This window comes from Rhinatrema bivittatum, chromosome 19 (assembly GCF_901001135.1).
Source record: "Rhinatrema bivittatum chromosome 19, aRhiBiv1.1, whole genome shotgun sequence".
NCBI classification, from domain to species: domain Eukaryota; kingdom Metazoa; phylum Chordata; class Amphibia; order Gymnophiona; family Rhinatrematidae; genus Rhinatrema; species Rhinatrema bivittatum.
In genome coordinates this window covers 43958652-43981678 of record NC_042633.1, presented here as the reverse complement: position 1 = coordinate 43981678, position 23027 = coordinate 43958652, and the positions used below count along the sequence as shown (strand labels likewise).

The 23027-nt window shown below is 53.6% G+C and overlaps 1 protein-coding gene across 1 annotated transcript; it reads left to right on the top strand.

Annotated features, from left to right (window-relative positions):
- Nucleotides 1-5488: 5488 nt before the first annotated feature.
- On the top strand, nucleotides 5489-5992 carry NANOS3 (nanos C2HC-type zinc finger 3). The gene has a single exon (XM_029584555.1). The coding sequence runs from the start codon at nucleotides 5489-5491 to the stop codon at nucleotides 5990-5992; it is 504 nt and encodes a 167-aa protein (XP_029440415.1).
- The last annotated feature ends 17035 nt before the right edge of the window (nucleotides 5993-23027 follow it).

Here is a 23027-nt window from a genome sequence, read left to right as displayed (position 1 = left end):
GTCTGAGAGGCACAGGGGGCGTCTGAGAGGCACAGGCGGCGTCTGAGAGGCACAGGCGGCGTTTGTGAGGCACAGGGGGCGTCTGAGAGGCACAGGGGGCGTCTGAGAGGCACAGGGGGCGTTTGTGAGGCACAGGGGGCGTTTGTGAGGCACAGGGGGCGTCTGAGAGGCACAGGCGGCGTTTGTGAGGCACAGGGGGCGTTTGTGAGGCAGAGGCGGCGTTTGTGAGGCACAGGGGGCGTCTGAGAGGCAGAGGCGGCGTTTGTGAGGCACAGGGGGCGTTTGTGAGGCACAGGGGGCGTTTGTGAGGCACAGGGGGCGTTTGTGAGGCACAGGCGGCGTTTGTGAGGCAGAGGCGGCGTCTGAGAGGCACAGGCGGCGTCTGAGAGGCACAGGGGGCGTCTGAGAGGCACAGGCGGCGTCTGAGAGGCACAGGCGGCGTCTGAGAGGCACAGGGGGCGTCTGAGAGGCACAGGCGGCGTCTGAGAGGCACAGGCGGCGTCTGAGAGGCACAGGGGGCGTCTGAGAGGCACAGGGGGCGTTTGTGAGGCACAGGGGGCGTTTGTGAGGCACAGGGGGCGTTTGTGAGGCACAGGGGGCGTCTGAGAGGCAGAGGCGGCGTTTGTGAGGCACAGGGGGCGTTTGTGAGGCAGAGGCGGCGTTTGTGAGGCACAGGGGGCGTCTGAGAGGCAGAGGCGGCGTTTGTGAAGCACAGGGGGCGTTTGTGAGGCACAGGCGGCGTTTGTGAGGCACAGGGGCCGTTTGTGAGGCACAGGCGGCGTTTGAGAGGCAGAGGCGGTGTTTGTGAGGCACAGGGAGCGTTTGTGAGGCACAGGGAGCGTTTGTGAGGCACAGGCGGCGTTTGAGAGCCACAGGGGGCGTTTGAGAGGCACAGGGGCCGTTTGTGAGGCACAGGCGGCGTTTGAGAGGCACAGGCGGCGTTTGAGAAGCACAGGGGGCATTTGAGAGGCACAGGGGGCGTTTGAGAGCCACAGGGGGCGTTTGTGAGGCACAGGGGGCGTTTGAGAGCCACAGGGGGCATTTGAGAGGCACAGGGGGCGTTTGTGAGGCACAGGGGGCGTTTGAGAGGCACAGGGGGCATTTGAGAGGCACAGGGGGCGTTTGAGAGGCACAGGGGCCGTTTGTGAGGCACAGGCGGCGTTTGTGAGGCACAGGCGGCGTTTGAGAGGCAGAGGCGGCGTTTGTGAGGCACAGGGGGCGTTTGTGAGGCACAGGGGGCGTTTGAGAGGAAGAGGCGGCGTTTGAGAGGCAGAGGCGGCGTTTGTGAGGCACAGGGGGCGTTTGAGAGGCACAGGCGGCGTTTGTGAGGCACAGGGGGCGTTTGAGAGGCACAGGCGGCGTTTGAGAAGCACAGGGGACGTTTGAGAGGCACAGGGGGCGTTTAAGAGCCACAGGGGGCGTTTGAGAGGCACAGGCGGCGTTTGAGAGGCACAGGGGGCGTTTGAGAGGCACAGGCGGCGTTTGAGAGGCACAGGAGGCATTTGAGAGGCACAGGGGGCGTTTGTGAGGCACAGGAGGCATTTGAGAGGCACAGGGGGCGTCTGAGAGGCACAGGAGGCATTTGAGAGGCACAGGGTGCGTTTGTGAGGCACAGGAGGCATTTGAGAGGCACAGGAGGCATTTGAGAGGCACAGGGGGCGTTTGTGAGGCACAGGAGGCATTTGAGAGGCACAGGAGGCATTTGAGAGGCACAGGGGGCGTTTGAGAGGCACAGGAGGCATTTGAGAGGCACAGGCGGCGTTTGAGAGGCACAGGGGGCGTTTGAGAGGCACAGGGGGCGTTTGAGAGGCACAGGCAGTGTTTGTGGCCTGAGAGGGCAAAGCGAGTGAGGGTTTGCCTCCAGATTTTCAGGACAGGTTGATCCAGCCCTGGTTTTACCCCACTGCATGCTGGGAATTATTCTGATTTCTCCTCCCCCCCCCCCCTTGCATTCCCTATGAAAAGCAAGAGTACAAGCGCCTGGCATGCAGGGGGAGTGAGAGCAGGACTGGATCAACCATCAACCTGTCCCGAAAGCCTGGAGCCAGCTGGCAACCCTGGAGCCCCGACATCCTTATGGCACGCACGGTCCTTCGGGAACGCCGGCCCTCCAAGGGCCAAGGAAGGGGACAGAGGGAAGCCGGGGATCCTTGTTTCAATGCTTATCCGCGCTCTCCCTGGTTTCCCCCCCCCCCCCCCCCCCCCCCGGCTCAGCCACCAGACGCCTCAAGGTTTCGGGGAACATTCAACGCTGTCGGTGAGTTTTTGGCAAGCAAGAGTAAAACCATCGACCGTTGACTGTACCCTGCGGCCGGGACAAAGCCTGCGGCCAAGGACCCCCGGAGCACGCGACACCGAAGAGAGGGCGCACCTAACCCCTCTCCAGCAGGAAAAGCGCCACACCCGGGGGCGAGGAGAGCCTGCGGCCAAAGACCCCCGGAGCACGCGTCACCGAAGAGAGGGCGCACCTAACCCCTCTCCAGCAGGAAAAGCCCCACACCCGGGGGCGAGGAGAGCCTGCGGCCAAGGACCCCCGGAGCACGCGTCACCGAAGAGAGGGCGCACCTAACCCCTCTCCAGCAGGAAAAGCCCCACACCCGGGGGCGAGGAGAGCCTGCGGCCAAGGACCCCCCGGAGCACGCGTCACCGAAGAGAGGGCGCACCTAACCCCTCTCCAGCAGGAAAAGTCCCCACACCCGGGGGCGAGGAGAGCCTGCGGCCAAGGACCCCCGGAGCACGCGTCACCGAAGAGAGGGCGCACCTAACCCCTCTCCAGCAGGAAAAGCCCCACACCCGGGGGCGAGGAGAGCCTGCGGCCAAGGACCCCCGGAGCACGCGTCACCGAAGAGAGGGCGCACCTAACCCCTCTCCAGCAGGAAAAGCCCCACACCCGGGGGCGAGGAGAGCCTGCGGCCAAGGACCCCCGGAGCACGCGTCACCGAAGAGAGGGCGCACCTAACCCCTCTCCAGCAGGAAAAGCCCACACCCGGGGGCGAGGAGAGCCTGCGGCCAAGGACCCCCGGAGCACGCGTCACCGAAGAGAGGGCGCACCTAACCCCTCTCCAGCAGGAAAAGCCCCACACCCGGGGGGCGAGGAGAGCCTGCGGCCAAGGACCCCCGGAGCACGCGTCACCGAAGAGAGGGCGCACCTAACCCCTCTCCAGCAGGAAAAGCCCCACACCCGGGGGGCGAGGAGAGCCTGCGGCCAAGGACCCCCGGAGCACGCGTCACCGAAGAGAGGACGCACCTAACCCCTCTCCAGCAGGAAAAGCCCCACACCCGGGGGCGAGGAGAGCCTGCGGCCAAGGACCCCCGGAGCACGCGTCACCGAAGAGAGGACGCACCTAACCCCTCTCCAGCAGGAAAAGCCCCACACCCGGGGGCGAGGAGAGCCTGCGGCCAAGGACCCCCGGAGCACGCGTCACCGAAGAGAGGGCGCACCTAACCCCTCTCCAGCAGGAAAAGCCCCACACCCGGGGGCGAGGAGAGCCTGCGGCCAAGGACCCCCGGAGCACGCGTCACCGAAGAGAGGGCGCACCTAACCCCGCGCCAGCGGGAAAAGCCCACACCCGGGGGCGAGGAGAGCCTGCGGCCAAGGACCCCCGGAGCACGCGTCACCGAAGAGAGGGCGCACCTAACCCCTCTCCAGCAGGAAAAGCCCCACACCCGGGGGCGAGGAGAGCCTGCGGCCAAGGACCCCCGGAGATCGCGTCACCGAAGAGAGGGCGCACCTAACCCCTCTCCAGCAGGAAAAGCCCCACACCCAGGGGCGAGGAGAGCCTGCGGCCAAGGACCCCCGGAGCACGCGTCACCGAAGAGAGGCGCACCTAACCCCTCTCCAGCAGGAAAAGCCCCACACCCGGGGGCGAGGAGAGCCTGCGGCCAAGGACCCCCGGAGCACGCGTCACCGAAGAGAGGACGCACCTAACCCCTCTCCAGCAGGAAAAGTCCCACACCCGGGGGCGAGGAGAGCCTGCGGCCAAGGACCCCCGGAGCACGCGTCACCAAAGAGAGGGCGCACCTAACCCCTCTCCAGCAGGAAAAGCCCCACACCCGGGGGGCGAGGAGAGCCTGCGGCCAAGGACCCCCGGAGATCGCGTCACCGAAGAGAGGGCGCACCTAACCCCTCTCCAGCAGGAAAAGCCCCACACCCGGGGCGAGGAGAGCCTGCGGCCAAGGACCCCCGGAGACAGCGTCACCAAAGAGAGGACGCACCTAACCCCTCTCCAGCAGGAAAAGCCCCACACCCGGGGGCGAGGAGAGCCTGCGGCCAAGGACAGGGGCCACCGGCGCGGCCCTGTGGGGGGAGGGGGGTGTCCTGGGAAAGAGCCTGACAGTGCATGCACGACCCCCCCCCCCCCACCGTGCACAGAGGTAAAAACCCCACGTACAAGGACCCCCCCCCCCTGAAGTCACAATGAACATTCATTGCTGTCGGTGCGTTGTGTGATTGAAAATAAAAACTCACTGAACAATGAGTGCAAACTGTGGCTGGAAGGAGCACAACCTGGCAGCCCTCAGCCTCCTCCGCCTAAGCCCCCAAAGCTTTCCAGATCCCACTGCAGGGGCAGGGGGGGGTTAGGAACCCCTCACCCACAGCCTAAGATGAAAGCTTAAGGTCCCAGGAACAGAGGGAGAGAGAGAGAGGCAGGGGTAGGTGACAGCAGGGGAGGAGGGAGGGTTGCAGAGTAAAAGCACCGTCCTGTCTGATCAGGAAGCAGGAACCCCCTGGGTGCTAATTACCTAAACAAACATTTTCTGATCTTGCTGATAAGGTTCCCCTTTAGGAGAGGAGGCCGGTGACCTCTCCAGGCTCCGGTCTGGGAGGGGAGAGGGGGGTCAGGCTGGGAGTTCCATCAGTTAAAAGTCACACAAAAACGCACATCATTCTCCACTGGCTTCTTCTCCTCGTGCAAGCTGCAGCTCCTGGGTGCTGCACATCATTCTCCACTGCCTTCTTCTCCTCGTGCAAGCTGCAGCTCCCGGGTGCTTGCTTAGGGCACTTGAGATACCCTGCACATCATTCTCCACTGCCTTCTTCTCCTCGTGCAAGCTGCAGCTCCGGGTGCTTGCTTAGGGCACTTGGGATACCCTGCACATCATTCTCCACTGGCTTCTTCTCCTCGTGCAAGCTGCAGCTCCCGGGTGCTTGCTCAGGACACTTGGGATACCCTGCACATCATTCTCCACTGCCTTCTTCTCCTCGTGCAAGCTGCAGCTCCCGGGTGCTTGCTCAGGGCACTTGGGATACCCTGCACATCATTCTCCACTGCCTTCTTCTCCTCGTGCAAGCTGCAGCTCCCAGGTGCTTGCTCAGGGCACTTGAGATACCCTGCACATCATTCTCCACTGCCTTCTTCTCCTCGTGCAAGCTGCAGCTCCCGGGTGCTTGCTCAGGGCACTTGGGATACCCTCTCTCCCTGCGCCGTGCACCTTCCCCTGCCTGCGGTGCCGCCCGCGTCTGCCCGCCAGCCCCCCCCGGGTGGCCATGGCGTTCAAGCCGCCGTTCGACCTCTGGAAGGACTACCTAGGCCTGGCGGCCCTGGTGCACGAAATGCAAGACGGCGAGGGGAAGGGTGCGGCCCCCCCGCCGGCCCCCGGGAAGGGGGACCCCGGGGGGCCGCCGACGCCGGCCGGAGCGGGGGCCAGCGCCGTCTGCAGCTTCTGCAAGCACAACGGGGAGTCCAGGTCCGTCTACGCCGCCCACGCCCTGAAGGACGAGGCGGGCAACGTGGTGTGCCCCATCCTGCGGCAGTACGTCTGCCCGCAGTGCGGCGTGACCGGGGAGAAGGCGCACACCCGGCGCTTCTGCCCCCTGACCCAGAAGGGCTACGCCTCGGTGTACAAGCTGAGGGCCAGGAACGCCACCGGCAAGAGACCCCACCACCACCACCAGCAGCAGCAGCAGCAGCAAGGAACCAGGGCGCGGACCCCCCAGCAGGGAGGCGAGAGAGGGGCCGCAAACCTCGGCCGCGGCGCTTCAGACTCATGAGGAGGATCCCGGGGGGGGGGGCGCCGAGAGCGGCCGAGGAAAACGCTCCCACCCACCGGACTGAGAAAACTCTTTTGACTTGAAAGCTGCAGCTCCACGCGGCGTGGGAGGGGGGTGGGGCCTGCACGAGGACAGGACCGCTCCCCCCACCCCCCACGCTTCCCCCAGGAAAGGGGGACACTGGGCTGAACCCGGACCTCGGGTCCCCGTTTGACGCAGCAGCAGCAGCAGCAGGGGCCCTTGTTCTGTTCTGTTTGCTTTGTACTCGGCCACCTTGTTCTTAAAGCTCCCGTGCACTTTCACTTCTGCATGCGTGTGCCTGCGTGTGCGTTGCGTGTTTCTCTGGAAGGAGCCGGGCTCCCATATCGTTGGTTTGGTTAAATATGTTGTTCTGTTCTTTCACTCAGTAAAAATCTGTTTTGGTTATATATTTTTTTTAAGGATTATGGCGTTTGCTGGCTTTTTGCAAATCCTGCTGCGACCTGCTCTGTACTGAGGTATCTGTCACGCGCATTATTCACGTGGGTGGTCCTGGGGGAATTCCCCCTCCCCCCACCCCCCACTCGCAGAAAATGGCAGAGAAGACCCCGGGGTGCCGCAGTGCGCTCATGCGGAGAAGATGAAGGCCCCGGTGAGAGTGAGTGTAGTAGAGAGGTTTGTGAGAGGGGGGATGGGTGTGAGAGAGGGAGGGACTCTTTATAAGGGTGTGTGTATGTGCACTAGAGAGAGAGGGCCCTATGAGGGGATGTGTGTGTGTTAGAGAGTGAGGGAGCCTGTATGAGGGTGAGTGTATGTGCAGTAGAGAGAGGGACTCTGTCTGAGGGGATGTGTCTGTGTGTGTGTGAGAGAGTGAGGGAGCCTGTATTATGAGAGTGAGTGTATGTGCAGTAGAGAGAGGGACTCTGTATGAGGGGATGTGTGTGTGAGAGAGTGAGGGAGCCTGTATGACAGTGAGTGTATGTGCAGTAGAGAGAGGGACTCTGTATGAGGGGATGTGTGTGTGTGTGAGAGACTGAGGGAGCCTGTATGAGAGTGAGTGTATGTGCACTAGAGAAAGAGACTCTGTATGAGGGGATAAGTGTGTGTGAGAGAGTTAGGGAGCCTGTACGAGGGTGAGTGTATGTGCACTAGAGAAAGAGACTCTGTATGAGGGGATAAGTGTGTGTGAGAGAGTTAGGGAGCCTGTACGAGGGTGAGTGTATGTGCACTAGAGAAAGAGACTCTGTATGAGGGGATGTGTGTGTTTGAGAGAGAGAGTGAGGGAGCCTGTATTATGAGGGTGTGTGTATGTGCACTAGAGAAAGAGAATCTGTATGAGGGGATAAGTGTGTGTGAGAGAGTTAGGGAGCCTGTACGAGGGTGAGTGTATGTGCACTAGAGAAAGGGACTCTGAATGAGGAGATGTGTGTGTGTGTGAGAGAGAGTGAGGGAGCCTGTATGAGGGGATGTGTGTGTGTGAGAGTGAGAAAGCCTGTATGAGGGGATGTGTGTGTGTGAGAGAGTGAGGAAGCCTGTATGAGGGTGAGTGTATGTGCACTAGAGAAAGAGACTCTGTATGAGGGATGTGTGTGTGTGTGAGAGAGAGGAAGGGTCTCTTTATAAGGGTGTGTGTATGTGCACTAGAGAGAGGGCCCTGTATGAGGGGATGTGTGTGTGTGTGTGTGTGGTGTGTGTGTGAGAGAGAGTGAGGAAGCCTGTATGAGGGTGAGTGTATGTGCACTAGAGAAAGAGACTCTGTATGAGGGGATGTGTGTGTGTGTGAGAGAGAGGGAGGGACTCTTTATAAGGGTGTGGTGTATGTGCACTAGAGAGAGGGCCCTGTATGTGTGTGAGAGAGAGTGAGGGCCCTGTATGTGTGTGAGAGAGAGTGAGGGAGCCTGTATTATGAGGGTGTGTGTATGTGCACTAGAGAGAGGGACTCTGTATGAGGGGATGTGTGTGTGAGAGAGAGTGAGGGAGCCTGTATGAGGGTGTGTGTATGTGCACTAGAAAAAGGGACTCTGTATGAGGGGATGTGTGTGTGTGTGAGAGAGTGAGGGAGCCTGTATGAGGGTGAGTGTATGTGCACTAGAGAGAGGGACTGTGTATGAGGGGGTGTGTGTGTGAGAGAGAGTGAGGGAGCCTGTATGAGGGTGTGTGTATGTGGCACTAGAGAAAGGGACTCTGTATGAGGGGATGTGTGTGTGTGTGTGTGTGTGAGAGAGTGAGGGAGCCTGTATGAGGGTGTGTGTATGTGCACTAGAGAGAGGGACTCTGTATGAGGGGATGTGTGTGTGAGAGAGAGTGAGGGAGCCTGTATGAGGGTGTGTGTATGTGCACTAGAGAGAGGGACTCTGTATGAGGGGATGTGTGTGTGTGTGTGTGTGAGAGAGTGAGGGAGCCTGTATGAGGGTGAGTGTATGTGCACTAGAGAAAGGGACCCTGTATGAGGGGATGTGTGTGTGAGAGAGAGTGAGGGAGCCTGTATGAGGGTGTGTGCATGTGCACTAGAGAAAGGGACTCTGTATGAGGGGATGTGTGTGTGTGTGTGTGTGTGAGAGAGTGAGGGAGCCTGTATGAGGGTGTGTGTATGTGCACTAGAGAGAGGGACTCTGTATGAGGGGATGTGTGTGTGAGAGAGAGTGAGGGAGCCTGTATGAGGGTGAGTGTATGTGCACTAGAGAGAGGGACTCTGTATGAGGGGATGTGTGTGTGTGTGAGAGAGGGAGGGAGCCTGTATGAGGGTGAGTGTATGTGCACTAGAGAGAGGGACTCTGTATGAGGGGATGTGTGTGTGTGAGAGAGTGAGGGAGCCTGTATGAGGGTGAATGTATGTGCACTAGAGAGAGGGAGCATGTGTGTGTGAGAGAGGGAGGGACAGAGGGAGCTTGTGTGAGGGGCAGTACTGAGAACGGGGGTCAAACTCTGGGACTGGTGATACAGTGGAAGGGGTTGAGCCTAGAGGTGGAGGGGAGAGAAACTGGCAGGTGGAGGAGTTGGGGCCAGGGGAGTAAGGAGAGCGAGTGGAAGGGACACTCTTACTGTGAATTTTTAGGGGAAATTCTGCTGGAAATATTTAAAATTCTGCATCTTTTTTTCCTGTGTTAATTTAAAGTGCAACGACTTAAAGACTGAGGGGTAAAACCGTCTTATTTTGACCATAACAAAGTTTGCAGGATTTTACGTTTCTGTGCGCAGAGTTTCCCCCCCAGGGGAAACGTGGCAGCCCCCATACGGAGAAGTCCCCCCCACACGGGTTTGCTTTGTGCATCCCTGGACAGACGTGAACCTCGCCGGTAAGCCAGGCTACGGGGTGGGGGGTGAACGTTACTGCCTCGTCCGCAGGCTCTGGGTTTCCCTGGGCAACGTTCCCGTGTATTAAGTGGGATTCTTTTCTGCGGCTTTTTCCCGCGGCCCCCTGCCCCCTCTCTTCCCCGCCTCTTGTCGGCGCCCGCCCTGCTGGCGTTTCCTCTCCCTTCGCGCACCGCCCCTGCCTATCCGGCTCGCTGGCCTCGCTCTCCCCTGCCGCCCGGGCCCAGGAATATCTCAAATCCGCCGAGCGGCGCGGAAAAGGGACACAAAAGCCGCAGCCGCGCGGCGAAACGGAACGACTCTTTTTTTCCCGAAAACTGCGCGTCCCCCGCCCGGCCCTGTGGGGGGGGAGGGGGGTGAACGCGCAGGGCGAACGTGCCGACGCGGATCTGCGTGCAAGGGAGGTCTCTCTCGTGCACGTTCGCCCTGGGTGGAACCCGGGCGCCGGCTGGGACGCGCAGTGTTTTTCGGGAAAAGAAAAGAGCCGTTCTCTCTCTCGTCTCGCGGCTGCGGCTTTAATGTTCCCTTTTCCGCGCGCTCGGTGGGATTTTTCAGCCGTGAAGCTCCGAGGCTTGAATGAACGTCGCCGGCTTTTCCCCGCTCCCCGACGCGTCTGGGGGCCCCTCGAGGGCCTGGGAGGCGCTGCCGGAGCGGATACGAGCAGTGAGTATTTCCCCCAACGCCGTTCCCAGCCCTTTCCCCGACGGCGCAGCACGGGAAGTAACGTAGGCGGGGCAGGAGGCGGAAAACGGGGGAAGCCCTGGGGATGATCAGGGTGGAGCGGCCTAGGGAGGGACTGAAAGGAGGAGGCACCTCAGGCTCTCACTCTCACAGCCCGGCCGACTCCCTCCTCTGCCCCTCCTCTCCGTTCTTCTCTTCCCCCCTCTATGTACAGAACCAGATTTACCCTAAATGCCCCTTACCCCCAAAGACCCCCTCCTTTTACAGCTGTGATCCAAAGAGGTGAAGAAAAGAAGCTTTACAGTCAGAGGTAAGATGGGGGAGGGGAGGGGGGCAAGGCTGGGCGTGACTCAGCACAGGGAGCGAGTCTGTGCTGAGCGTCACTCAGGGCATTTGCAGTGAGATTATAACGAGGTGCGGGTCAGCGACCTTACAGTGAGAGGGAAGGTGGTGGGCGGGGGGCATTCGCAGTGAGATTATAACGGGGTGCGGGTCAGCGACCTTACAGTGAGAGGGAAGGTGGTGGGCTGGGGGCATTCGCAGTGAGATTATAACGGTGTGCGGGTCAGCGACCTTACAGTGAGAGGGAAGGCGGTGGGCGGGGGGCACTCGCAGTGGTCAATGAGCTTACAGTGAGAGGGAAGGTGGTGGGCGGGGGGCATTCGCAGTGAGATTATAACGGGGTGCGGGTCAGCGACCTTACAGTGAGAGGGAAGGTGGGTGGGGGGGGGGCATTCGCAGTGAGATTATAACGGGGTGCGGGTCAGCGACCTTACAGAGAGAGGAAGGTGGTGGCCGGGGGGCATTCGCAGTGTGATTATAACGGGGTGCGGGTCAGCGACCTTACGGTGAGAGGGAAGGTGGTGGGCGGGGGGCATTCGCAGTGAGATTATAACGGGGTGCGGGTCAGCGACTTTACAGTGAGAGGGAAGGTGGTGGGCTGGGGGCATTCGCAGTGAGATTATAACGGGGTGCGGGTCAGCGACCTTACAGTGAGAGGGAAGGCGGTGGGCGGGGGGCATCGCGTGGTCAATGAGCTTACAGTGGAGGGAAGGTGGTGGGCGGGGGGCATCGCAGTGAGATTATAACGGGGTGCGGAGTCAGCGACCTTACAGTGAGAGGGAAGGTGGTGGGCGGGGGGGCATTCGCAGTGAGATTATAACGGGGTGCGGGTCAGCGACCTTACAGTGAGAGGGAAGGTGGTGGGCAGGGGGCATTCGCAGTGAGATTATAACGGGGTGCGGGTCAGTGACCTTACAGTGAGAGGGAAGGTGGTGGCCGGGGGGGCAATTCGCATTGAGATTATAAACGGGGTGCAGGTCAAGTGAACCTTACAGTGAGAGGGAAGGTGGTGGCCGGGGGGCATTCCGCAGTGAGAATTATAAAGAACGGTGTGTGCAGGGTCAGTGACCTTACAAGTGAGAGGGAAAGGTGGTGGACGTGGGGCATTCCGCAGTGAGACTTAATAATGGGGTGCGGGGTCAGGCGACCTTACATTGGAGAGGGAAGGTGGTGGGCCGGTGGGCATTCGCAGTGAGATTATAATGGGGTGCGGGTCAGCGACCTTACAGTGAGAGGGAAGGTGGTGGCAGGGGGCATTCGCAGTGAGATTATAAACGGGGTGCGGGTCAGTGACCTTACAGTGAGAGGGAAGGCGGTGGGCCGAGGGGGCATTCGCAGTGAGATTATAACGGGGTGCGGGTCAGTGACCTTACAGTGAGAGGGAAGGTGGTGGCCGGGGGGCATTCGCAGTGAGATTATAACGGGGTGCGGGTCAGCGACCTTACAGTGAGAGGGAAGGTGGTGGCCGGGGGGCATTCGCAGTGAGATTATAACGGGGTGCAGGTCAGTGACCTTACAGTGAGAGGGAAGGTGGTGGGCAGGGGGCATTCGCAGTGAGAATTATAACGGGGTGCGGGTCAGCGACCTTACAGTGAGAGGGAAGGTGGTGGCCGGGGGGCATTCGCAGTGAGATTATAACGGGGTGCGGGTCAGCGACCTTACAGTGAGAGGGAAGGTGGTGGCCGGGGGGCATTCGCAGTGAGATTATAACGGGGTCTGATTTTCTGGACATTCACAACCAGCATGAAATCCGCACCCGGCCCAGGCCCTGGAAGGAGAGAAAACCCCGGCACGAGGGGGGGGGGAGGGGGCGAGTCAGCCGCCCCCCCCCCCCCGAACACCCATCACATCCTGACCCTCCCTCTGCCTGCGCGAGGAAATGCAGAATCACAGGATCCGAAGGTCTGCCTGTGACGTCTGCTGCCGGGGACGGACGGACGCCACCCGCAGGAGACTGGGAGCATCCAATGCCAACGCCCTCCCCACCCAGCCAGCGCGGAGGTCATCCCTTACAGGGCAGCACGGGACGGCGACACGACCTCTACGTAAACACCGCACGACTCCCTCATCCCCCAGTAATCCCTTCTCTCTCACATACACCCCCTCCCCAGCAATACCAGCTCTATCCCCCGCCTCCCTACTCCTCCATCAATTCCCTCTCTCACACATAACGCAAGCTGGTCCCTCCCATCCCCAGCCATGACCACAGGAGGGAGCGAGATCCCTCCATCCACTGTATCCATCCCCTATCAAATATCCCTCCATCCACTGTATCCATCCCCTATCAAATATCCCTCCATATACTGTATCCCTCCCCTATCAAATACCCCTCCATCCACTGTATCCATCCCCTATCAAATATCCCTCCATACACTGTATCCATCATCCACTGTATCCATCCCCTATCAAATATCCCTCCATACATTGTATCCATCCCCTATCAAATATCACTCCATACATTGTATCCATCCCCTATCAAATATCCCTCCATACACTGTATCCATCATCCACTGTATCCATCCCCTATCAAATATCCCTCCATACATTGTATCCATCCCCTATCAAATATCACTCCATACATTGTATCCATCATCCACTGTATCCATCCCCTATCAAATATCCCTCCATACATTGTATCCATCCCCTATCAAATATCCCTCCATACATTGTATCCATCCCCTATCAAATATCCCTGCATACACTGTATCCATCATCCACTGTATCCATCCCCTATCAAATATCCCTCCATATACTGTATCCATCCCCTATCAAATATCCCTCCATCCCCTATCAAATATCCCTCCATCCACTGTATCCATCCCCTATCAAATATCCCTCCATACACTGTATCCATCCCCTATCAAATACCCCTCCATCCACTGTATCATCCCCTATCAAATACCCCTCCATCCAATGTATCCATCCCCTATCAAATACCCCTCCATCCAATGTATCCATCCCCTATCAAATATCCCTCCATACACTGTATCCATCATCCACTGTATCCATCCCCTATCAAATATCCCTCCATACACTCTATCCATTTATTTATTTATTTAACAGTTTTATATACTGAAGTTCTGGTAACAAAGTTACTAATCATTTCGGTTTACATTACAACAATTGAATTGACAGTATATAGAATAATGTCTTACAATGAACAAGGTAAATTGAACTTGGGAAAATAAATAATAATAATAACTTAACGTGAACAAGGAGAGTATAATTTAAATACAATATATTTTGAGGAAAAGTGAACATAATTGCTGGTACTGACTTTGTCGAGATTGAAGTTGGCGGTCATGAAGTTCAGAGCTTGGTTATTGGGATTAAGAGAATGCTTGGTTGAACAACCAGGTCTTGAGTCTCTTTTTAAAGGTGGGTGCCGATTGTTCAATTCTAAGGTCAGGAGGGAGTGAGTTCCAAAGTTTAGGGCCAGCGGTGGAAAGAGCTCTTCTACTTATTTATTTATTTATTTATTTATTTATTTATTTAACGCTTTTCTATACCGACCTTCATGGCTGGAAGACCATATCAGATCGGTTTACATCGAACAGGGTAATAGTAACAAAAAACAGTAAAAATAGTAAAAAACCGGAAGAATAAAGTTACATTTAACAAGGTTGCTAAACTTGGAGCTAAATACTGTTGGAAGGAAAAGGCATAGGAACGCAGTAAACCAGAAGTGTAAACAATATGATAAAGGGTCTTATTAAGTGCTGGAGGAGGTACAGTGATTCATAGTTCAAGATTCATAGTACAAGATGATGTTCGGTCGTCTAGTGTGTATACTTAGTGATGTTTTGAGCGGATGGGCCCTTAGCATGCCTCTCTGGGCTAATCTCGTCGAACGGGAGGTGATGTGAAGCTGTAAAGGGATGATGAGGTCAATTGGAGTGGAGTTATTGATGACTTTGTGGATTATGATGATGAGCGGCGGTATATAAAACTTTAAATAAATAAATAAATTATTGATGTGGTTTTATAGAGGATTCTATATTTGATAGGGAGCCAGTGAAGGTTCTTTAAGATGGGAGTAATGTGGTCTCTTTTGTTAGATTTAGTTAGAATCCTTGCAGTGGCATTTTGCAACATTTGTAGAGGTTTCAAAGTGTTTCAAAGGTTTCAAAGTGTTTGCGGGTAGACCAAGCAGCAAAGAGTTACAGTATTCTATTTTCGAGAATATGATTGCTTGTAGTACATATCTGAAGTCTTGGAAATATAGGAGGGGTCTTAGTCTCTTTAATACTTGAAGTTTATCCATCCCCTATCAAATATCCCTCCATACATTGTATCCATCATCCACTCTATCCATCCCCTATCAAATATCCCTCCATACATTGTATCCATCATCTACTGTATCCATCCCCTATCAAATATCCCTCCATACACTGTATCCATCATCCACTGTATCCATTCCCTATCAAATATCCCTCCAAACACTGTATCCATCATCTACTGTATCCATTCCCTATCAAATATCCCTCCATACATTGTATCCATCATCCACTGTATCCATCCCCTATCAAATATCCCTCCATCCACTGTACCCATCCCCTATCAAATATCCCTCCATCCACTGTATATATTCCCTATCAAATATCCATCCCCTATCAAATATCCCTCCATCCACTGTATATATTCCCTATCAAATATCCATCCCCTATCAAATATCCCTCCATCCACTGTATATATTCCCTATCAAATATCCATCCCCTATCAAATATCCCTCCATCCACTGTATCCATCATCCACTGTATCCATCTCCTATCAAATATCCCTCCATCCACTGTATCCATCATCCACGGTATCCATCCCCCATCAAATATCCCTCCATAAATTGTATCCATCCCCTATAAAATATCCCTCCATCCACTGTATCCATCATCCACTGTATCCATCCCCTATCAAATATCCCTCCATCCACTGTATCCATCATCCACTGTATCTATCCCCTATCAAATATCCCTCCATCCACTGTATCCATCCCCTATCAAATATCCCTCCATACATTGTATCCATCATCCACTGTATCCATCCCCTATCAAATATCCCTCCATACACTGTATCCCTCCCCTATCAAATATCCCTCCATACATTGTATCCATCATCCACTGTATCCATCCCCTATCAAATATCCCTCCATACACTGTATCCATGATCCACTGTATCCATCCCCTATCAAATATCCCTCCATACATTGTATCCATCATCCACTGTATCCATCCCCTATCAAATTTCCCTCCATACACTGTATCCCTCCCCTATCAAATATCCCTCCATACATTGTATCCATCATCCACTGTATCCATCCCCTATCAAATATCCCTCCATACACTGTATCCATGATCCACTGTATCCATCCCCTATCAAATATCCCTCCATACACTGTATCCATCCCCTATCAAATATCCCTCCAGCACTGTATCCATCTTCCACTGTATCCATCCATCAAATATCCCTCCATCCACTGTATCCATCATCCACTGTATCCATCCCCTATCAAATATCCCTCAATCCACTGTATCCGTCATCCACTGTATCCATCCCCTATCAAATATCCCTCCATCCACTGTATCCATCATCCACTGTATCCATCCCCTATCAAATATCCCTCCAACCACTGTATCCATCCCCTATCAAATATCCCTCCATCCACTGTATCCATCCACCCATCCTAGCCCTCCATTCAGTAAACCCATAAAACCACAAGAAATTCCATGCTGGTTCAGACCAAGATCCATTGAGCTCAGCAACCTGTTTCCGACAGGGGCCTGTCCGGGTCACGAGTACCTGGCAGATCCCATTTGTTTTCTCTCTCCATCCATATAACCATTATAGCTGTCGTCCCTAAGCACCGACCATACCCAAGAATGTTTGTCGGCTGTATCTATCCATCTCTTTGGGCAAAAGAGCTTGAGCCAGTCTCTCTTAGCAGCTTCTGGGCTGAGAGGTGGGAACATCACCTCTGAGCTGTATAGAAGGGAAGCTGAGCAAGCAGAAAAATACTCGCTTGTTCTACCAAATCCAGACATGCAACTCAGTCCCCGAGGATGAAGATTGGTCCTCAAGGGCTTAAAAGGGATTGCTGGATATACTGTAGAGCTCTCAACAATTCTAGGGCTGACAATTTAGGGACCAGAATGACGCACAAGTCTTGTGTTATTATAGAAAGGGTACAGTATCGTCAACGGACTGGGGCCGCGGCAATGCCTGATCTTCAGCACAACTATTAACTTAATTTTAATTGCAGCTAATTTAGACAAAGTTAACGATAAACCTTTACTGTTCATTCGTTCAAAATTTATAGACTGCCTAATTATTTTATTTAAAAATACTTAACTTTCGCAGCCTTCGGAGTTCAGACCGGCGCGGATTACAGTAAAACATTCATAAAATATTGCAATGAAAACTAAAACAATACACTGCACATCAATAAAACAGTAAAGAAAAAAAACAGTAAAACCATTTTTTCCTTTTCTCCCTCCACCTCCCCCCCGATATGAAAAATCCCTAACAATTAATAAGTTGCCAAGCAAAACTCGTGGAACCCCCCCTGTACTCTTTGGGCTCTGTTAGATAAGAAGGACCGAAGCCAGTGCAAAACTGTACCCACCGCCCCCCCCCCCCTCCGTAAGAAAGCACAGTCCTTATCAGCTGGAGGGTATGGAAGGCTGAGGGCAGATCAAGCTTGAAGCCATCAACTTTCCTAGGCAGTTTACGGGTTACCACTCATAAAATGCATAAAACTGTGCAAGCATAATCAAGTAAAACAACAGTAAAACAAACAAGCCATAAAATGCATAAAACAGTGCAAGCATAATCAATTAAATCAACAGTAAAACAAACAAGCCATAAAATGCATAAAACTGTGCAAGCATAATCAAGTAAATCAACAGTAAAACAAACAAGCCATAAAATGCATAAAACTGTGCAAGCATAATCAATTAAAAAACAGTAAAACAAACAAGCCATAAAATGCATAAAACAGTGCAAGCATAATCAATTAAATCAATAGTAAAACAAACAAGCCATAAAATGCATAAAACTGTGCAAGCATAATCAATTAAAACAGCAGTAAAACAAACAAGCCATAAAATGCATAAAACTGTGCAAGCATAATCAATTAAATCAACAGTAAAACAAACAAGCCATAAAATGCATAAAACAGTGCAAGCATAATCAATTAAAAAACAGTAAAACAAACAAGCCATAAAATGCATAAAACAGTGCAAGCATAATCAATTAAATCAACAGTAAAACAAAGAAGCCATAAAATGCATAAAACAGTGCAAGCATAATCAATTAAATCAACAGTAAAACAAAGAAGCCATAAAATGCATAAAACTGTGCAAGCATAATCAATTAAAACAGCAGTAAAACAAACAAGCCATAAAATGCATTACATATATAAACAGCATAATCGGTGTGAAACTAATAGAACAAAACTAAGCACATTTTGTAAAAAAAAAAAAACAAAAAACAAAACTTAAAAATCAATAAATTAAAAAGTAAAAAAGTAAATTAAAGAAGGGAATGAAAACCTGCTGTTAACCTATGGCGTAAGTAAAATAATCATAAGAGCCCACAGGCTGAAGGCTGGCTGGAATAAAAAGGCTTCTAAACGCTTCCTGAATCCCAGGGGAAGACTTTCTCCATACATTGTATCCATCATCCACTGTATCCATTCCCTATCAAATATCCCTCCATACACTGTATCCATCCCCTATCAAATATCCCTCCATCCACTGTATCCATCATCCACTGTATCCATCCCCTATCAAATATCCCTCCATACATTGTATCCATCATCCACTGTATCCATCCCCTATCAAATATCCCTCCATCCACTGTATCCATCATCCACTGTATCCATCCCTTATCAAATATCCCTCCATCCACTGTATCCCTCCATCCACTGTATCCATCCCCTATCAAATATCCCTCCATACACTGTATCTCTCCATCCACTGTATCCATCCCTTATCAAATATCCCTCCATATACTGTATCCATCCCCTATCAAATACCCCTCCATCCACTGTATCCATCCCCTATCAAATATCCCTCCATACATTGTATCCATCCCCTATCAAATATCCCTCCATCCACTGTATCCATCATCCACTGTATCCATCCGCTATCAAATATCCCTCCATCCACTGTATCCATCATCCACTGTATCCATCCCCTTTCAAATATCCCTCCATACACTGTATCCATCATCCACTGTATCCATCCCCTATCAAATATCCCTCCATCCCCTATCAAATATCCCTCCATCCACTGTATCCATCCCCTATCAAATATCCCTCAATCCCTCAATCCCCTATCAAATATCCCTCCATCCACTGTATCCATCCCCTATCAAATATCCCTCCATCCACTGTATCCATCATACACTGTATCCATCCCTTATCAAATATCCCTCCATCCACTGTATCCATCCCCTATCAAATATCCCTCTATCCCCTATCAAATATCCCTCCATCCACTGTATCCATCCCCTATCAAATATCCCTCCATCCACTGTATCCCTCCATCCACTGTATCCATCCCCTATCAAATATCCCTCCATACACTGTATCCATTACCTATCAAATATCCCTCCATACATTGTATCCATCATCCACTGTATCCATCCCCTATCAAATATCCCTCCATATACTGTATCCATCATCCACTGTATCCATTCCCTATCAAATATCCCTCCATACATTGTATCCATCATCCACTGTATCCATCCCCTATCAAATATCCCTCCATCCACGCGGATTACAGTAAAACATTCATAAAATATTGCAATGAAAACTAAAACAATACACTGCACATCAATAAAACAGTAAAGAAAAAAAACAGTAAAACCATTTTTTTCCTTTTCTCCCTCCACCTCCCCCCGATATGAAAAAACCCTACTAATTAATAAGTTGCCAAGCAGAACGCCTGGAACCCCCCCTGTACTCTTTGTGCTCTGTTAGATAAGAAGGACCGAAGCCAGTGCAAAACTGTACCCACTGGCCCCCGCCCCCCCCCCCCCATAAGAAAGCACAGTCCTTATCAGGTGGAAGGTATGGAAGGCTGAGGGCAGATCAAGCTTGAAGCCATCAACTTTTCTAGGCGGTTTCCGGGTTACCACTCATAAAATGCATAAAACTGTGCAAGCATAATCAATTAAAACAACAGTAAAACAAACAAGCCATAAAATGCATAAAACTGTGCAAGCATAATCAATTAAATCAACAGTAAAACAAACAAGCCATAAAATGCATAAAACAGTGCAAGCATAATCAATTAAATCAACAGTAAAACAAACAAGCAATAAAATTCATAAAACTGTGCAAGCATAATCAATTAAAAAACAGTAAAACAAACAAGCCATAAAATGCATAAAACAGTGCAAGCATAATCAATTAAATCAATAGTAAAACAAACAAGCCATAAAATGCATAAAACTGTGCAAGCATAATCAATTAAAACAGAAGTAAAACAAACAAGCCATAAAATGCATAAAACTGTGCAAGCATAATCAATTAAATCAACAGTAAAACAAACAAGCCATAAAATGCATTACATATACAAAACAGTATAATCGGTGTGAAACTAATAGAACAAAACTAAGCACATTTTGTAACGTGACGATGAGCTGGGATCCCAGCGACCACTCCGGACGCTTTGCAGGGAACGCAGTGCCACAGTGGCCTAGGGGAAGACGTGACAAAGAGAACGAAACCACCTTCTCAGCTCGACGCTATTTGGAAAAGGGGCAAGGCCGCCTAAGCATTTTCACTTTAAGACACGCATTTCGCGCCAGGCGGCCAACGTGCGGTTTCGGCGAAAGCCTGGCGTCCATTAACACGCCAAGACTTCCAACCACTTTAGAAACGGCCGCATCACTTAACACGGGAACCGAGCTCAGCAGAAGAGGAGGAGGGGGGGGGGGGGGGCCTGCGTCTCTCGCCCACGTAACCACCGCCGGGCTGGGTCAGAGAGAGAGAGACTCGCTGAGCCCTGCCTCCAACAGCGGCCAATTCACATCGTAAGTACCCGGCGGATCCCAAAATAAAAAAAGCAGATCTATTTATTGTTACCCGCCAACGGGGGGGGGGGGCTAGCGACGCATTTCCCCGCTACCTGGACGAATGGGCCGGAAAGGCAGGAACGAGACTAAAGGCGACGCCATCAAACAGAAGGGACGGCAGAGGTTTCACCGGTGCACGGCGAGAAAGACGCAGTGCCACTTACTTTTTTTTCTGCTTTTCGGACCCGGGGGACCTCTTCCTCCGTCTCTGGACTGGGCCTGCAGCCCTGGCACGCCCCTTCGCCCCCTTTCGCCCGGGGTGCGGATGTTTCCTCAGTCCCTTCTTTTGGGTTTCACCCAAGGTTTCTCTAAGGTAATAAATATAAAATAAAATGCATAGCGTTAAGCACTAATTGCATCCTCATAATGAAACACAGGGAGCTCTTCCTGCTACTTCACTCACTGAAACACCCCTGAGGTTCCACAACCTCTCTTCTAATTCAGAGATGAATGACAGCAATTGCAAACTGAAATGCTATAAAGCTTCACCCCTCCACGGATTCTCAAACCCTTTCACGGTCAGAGAGCGATGTGAAGGCTCCTGCTCTCATACACCAGGGCTGAAGGGGGAATATTAAGCCTTGCTGCGTGTACACAACGCTCATGTACGTGAGGATCTTGCTTGTAAAGGTCTTCGAGGTCCTTTGCGAGACCTGGGATCGGGTGCCTGGTCCTACGCCCTGGAATCCTCCCCCTCAACAACTGCACATCTTTAAAAGGGTCTTAAATCAGGGCTTTCTAAGTGACTGCTGATATCTTTGTGCTGAGGTTACGCTGAACCCTAAAGGATTTTATACGAATAAATACAGAGAAGGGGGGGTTCCCTTGGTTAAAAATTAAAAGCTGCTGTGAGTGAAGGTTTAATGCAGGAAGAGTCCCACAGACCCCATTACCGATAGTGGCACCGATTAAAGAAAAGCACAACAGGCTCACTGTAATAAAATGAAGGGGTTTATTGTCACTGATGCTAAGCACCAGCACTGGACAGCTCCTGAGGGGCTGCACAAGGGACACATGAGAGAGGGGAGGGAGCAGTCACAACAAGGGACGGAGGGAGGGAGAAGGGGCCTTGCTGACCTGAGGGGGGGGGGGCTGCACAAGGGACACATGAGAGAGGGGAGGGAGCAGTCACAACAAGTGACGGAGGGAGGGAGAAGGGGCTCTGCTGACCTGGGGGGGGGGGGGGGGGGGCTGCACAAGGGACACATGAGAGAGGGGAGGGAGCAGTCACAGCAGGTGACCGAGAGGGACAGAGAAGGGGCCCTGCTGACCTGAGGGGGGTGGGGATGCACAAGGGACACATGAGAGAGGGGAGGGAGCAGTCACAGCAGGTGACCGAGAGGGACAGAGAAGGGGCCCTGCTGACCTGAGGGGGTGGGGATGCACAAGGGACACATGAGAGAGGGGAGGGAGCAGTCACAGCAGGTGACTGAGAGAGGGACGGAGAAGGGGTCCTGCTGACCTGAGGGGGGGGGGGGGGCTGCACACATGAGAGAGGGGAGGGAGCAGTCACAGCAGGTGACCGAGAGAGGGATGGAGAAGGGGCCCCATGGACCTGAGGGGGGGGGGGGCTGCACAAGGGACACATGAGAGAGGGAAAGGAGAAGTCACAGCAGGTGACCGAGAGAGGGACAGATAAGGGGCCTGCTGACCTGAGGGGGGGGGGGGGGCTGCACAAGGGCACATGAGAGAGGGGAGGGAGCAGTCACAACAAAGGATGGAGGGAGAAGGGGCACTGCTGACCTGAGGGGGGAGGCTGCACAAGGGACACATGAGAGAGGGAAAGGAGAAGTCACAGCAGGTGACCGAGAGAGGGACGGATAAGGGGCCCTGCTGACCTGAAGGGGGGCCTGCACAAGGGCACATAAGAGAGGGGAGGGAGCAGTCACAACAAGGGACGGAGGGAGAAGGGGCACTGCTGACCTGATGGGGGGGGGGGGGGGGGGCTGCACAAGAGACACATGAGAGAGGGGAGGGAGCAGTCACAGCAGGTGACTGAGAGAGGGACGGAGAAGGGGCCCTGCTGACCAGGAGAAGTCACAGCAGGTGACCGAGAGACAGAGAAGGGGCCCTGCTGACCTGAGGGGAGGGGGGGGGGGCTGTACAAGGGACACATGAGAGAGGAAAAGGAGAAGTCACAGCAGGTGACCGAGAGAGGGATAGAGAAGGGGCCTCGCTGACCTGAGGGGGGGGGGGGGCTGCACAAGGGACACATGAGAGAGGGGAAGAAGCACTCACAGCAAGCGGTGCGGGGCTCCGCCAGAGGATGGAGTGGCCCCGCGGCTGCACTGGCACAAACTTTAGGTCTCTGCAGAATTTACCATAAAACAATGCATTGTAGGTGCCCGCGCTGTTGAGGAAATATCATAGCATTAACAGCGCTGCATGCCCTCTCCTGGGGTGGAGGAAAGGGGACTGGGGGCGACTGAAATCCGAGGAACTGCAGAAGTCGCACCGAAGCCTCGCGCCCTCGCCCTTTTTTCCCGCCCGAGTTCTAGCGCAGGTGCAAGCGCTCGCGCAGCCGCGTGCGGCGGGTGAGGAGGAAGAGGTGGCGGCGAGGCGTGGCTGTGGGTGTGGTGAGTAGGAGGAGGGGTGGGGGCGCAAGGGATGACGGGATTTGTAGTCTCGCTTCGCCTGTTAAGGA

What these genes read in the sequence shown, in the direction of transcription:
- NANOS3 (XM_029584555.1), top strand. Translation starts at nt 5,489, where the DNA reads ATGGCGTTCAAGCCGCCGTTCGACCTCTGGAAGGACTACCTAGGCCTG.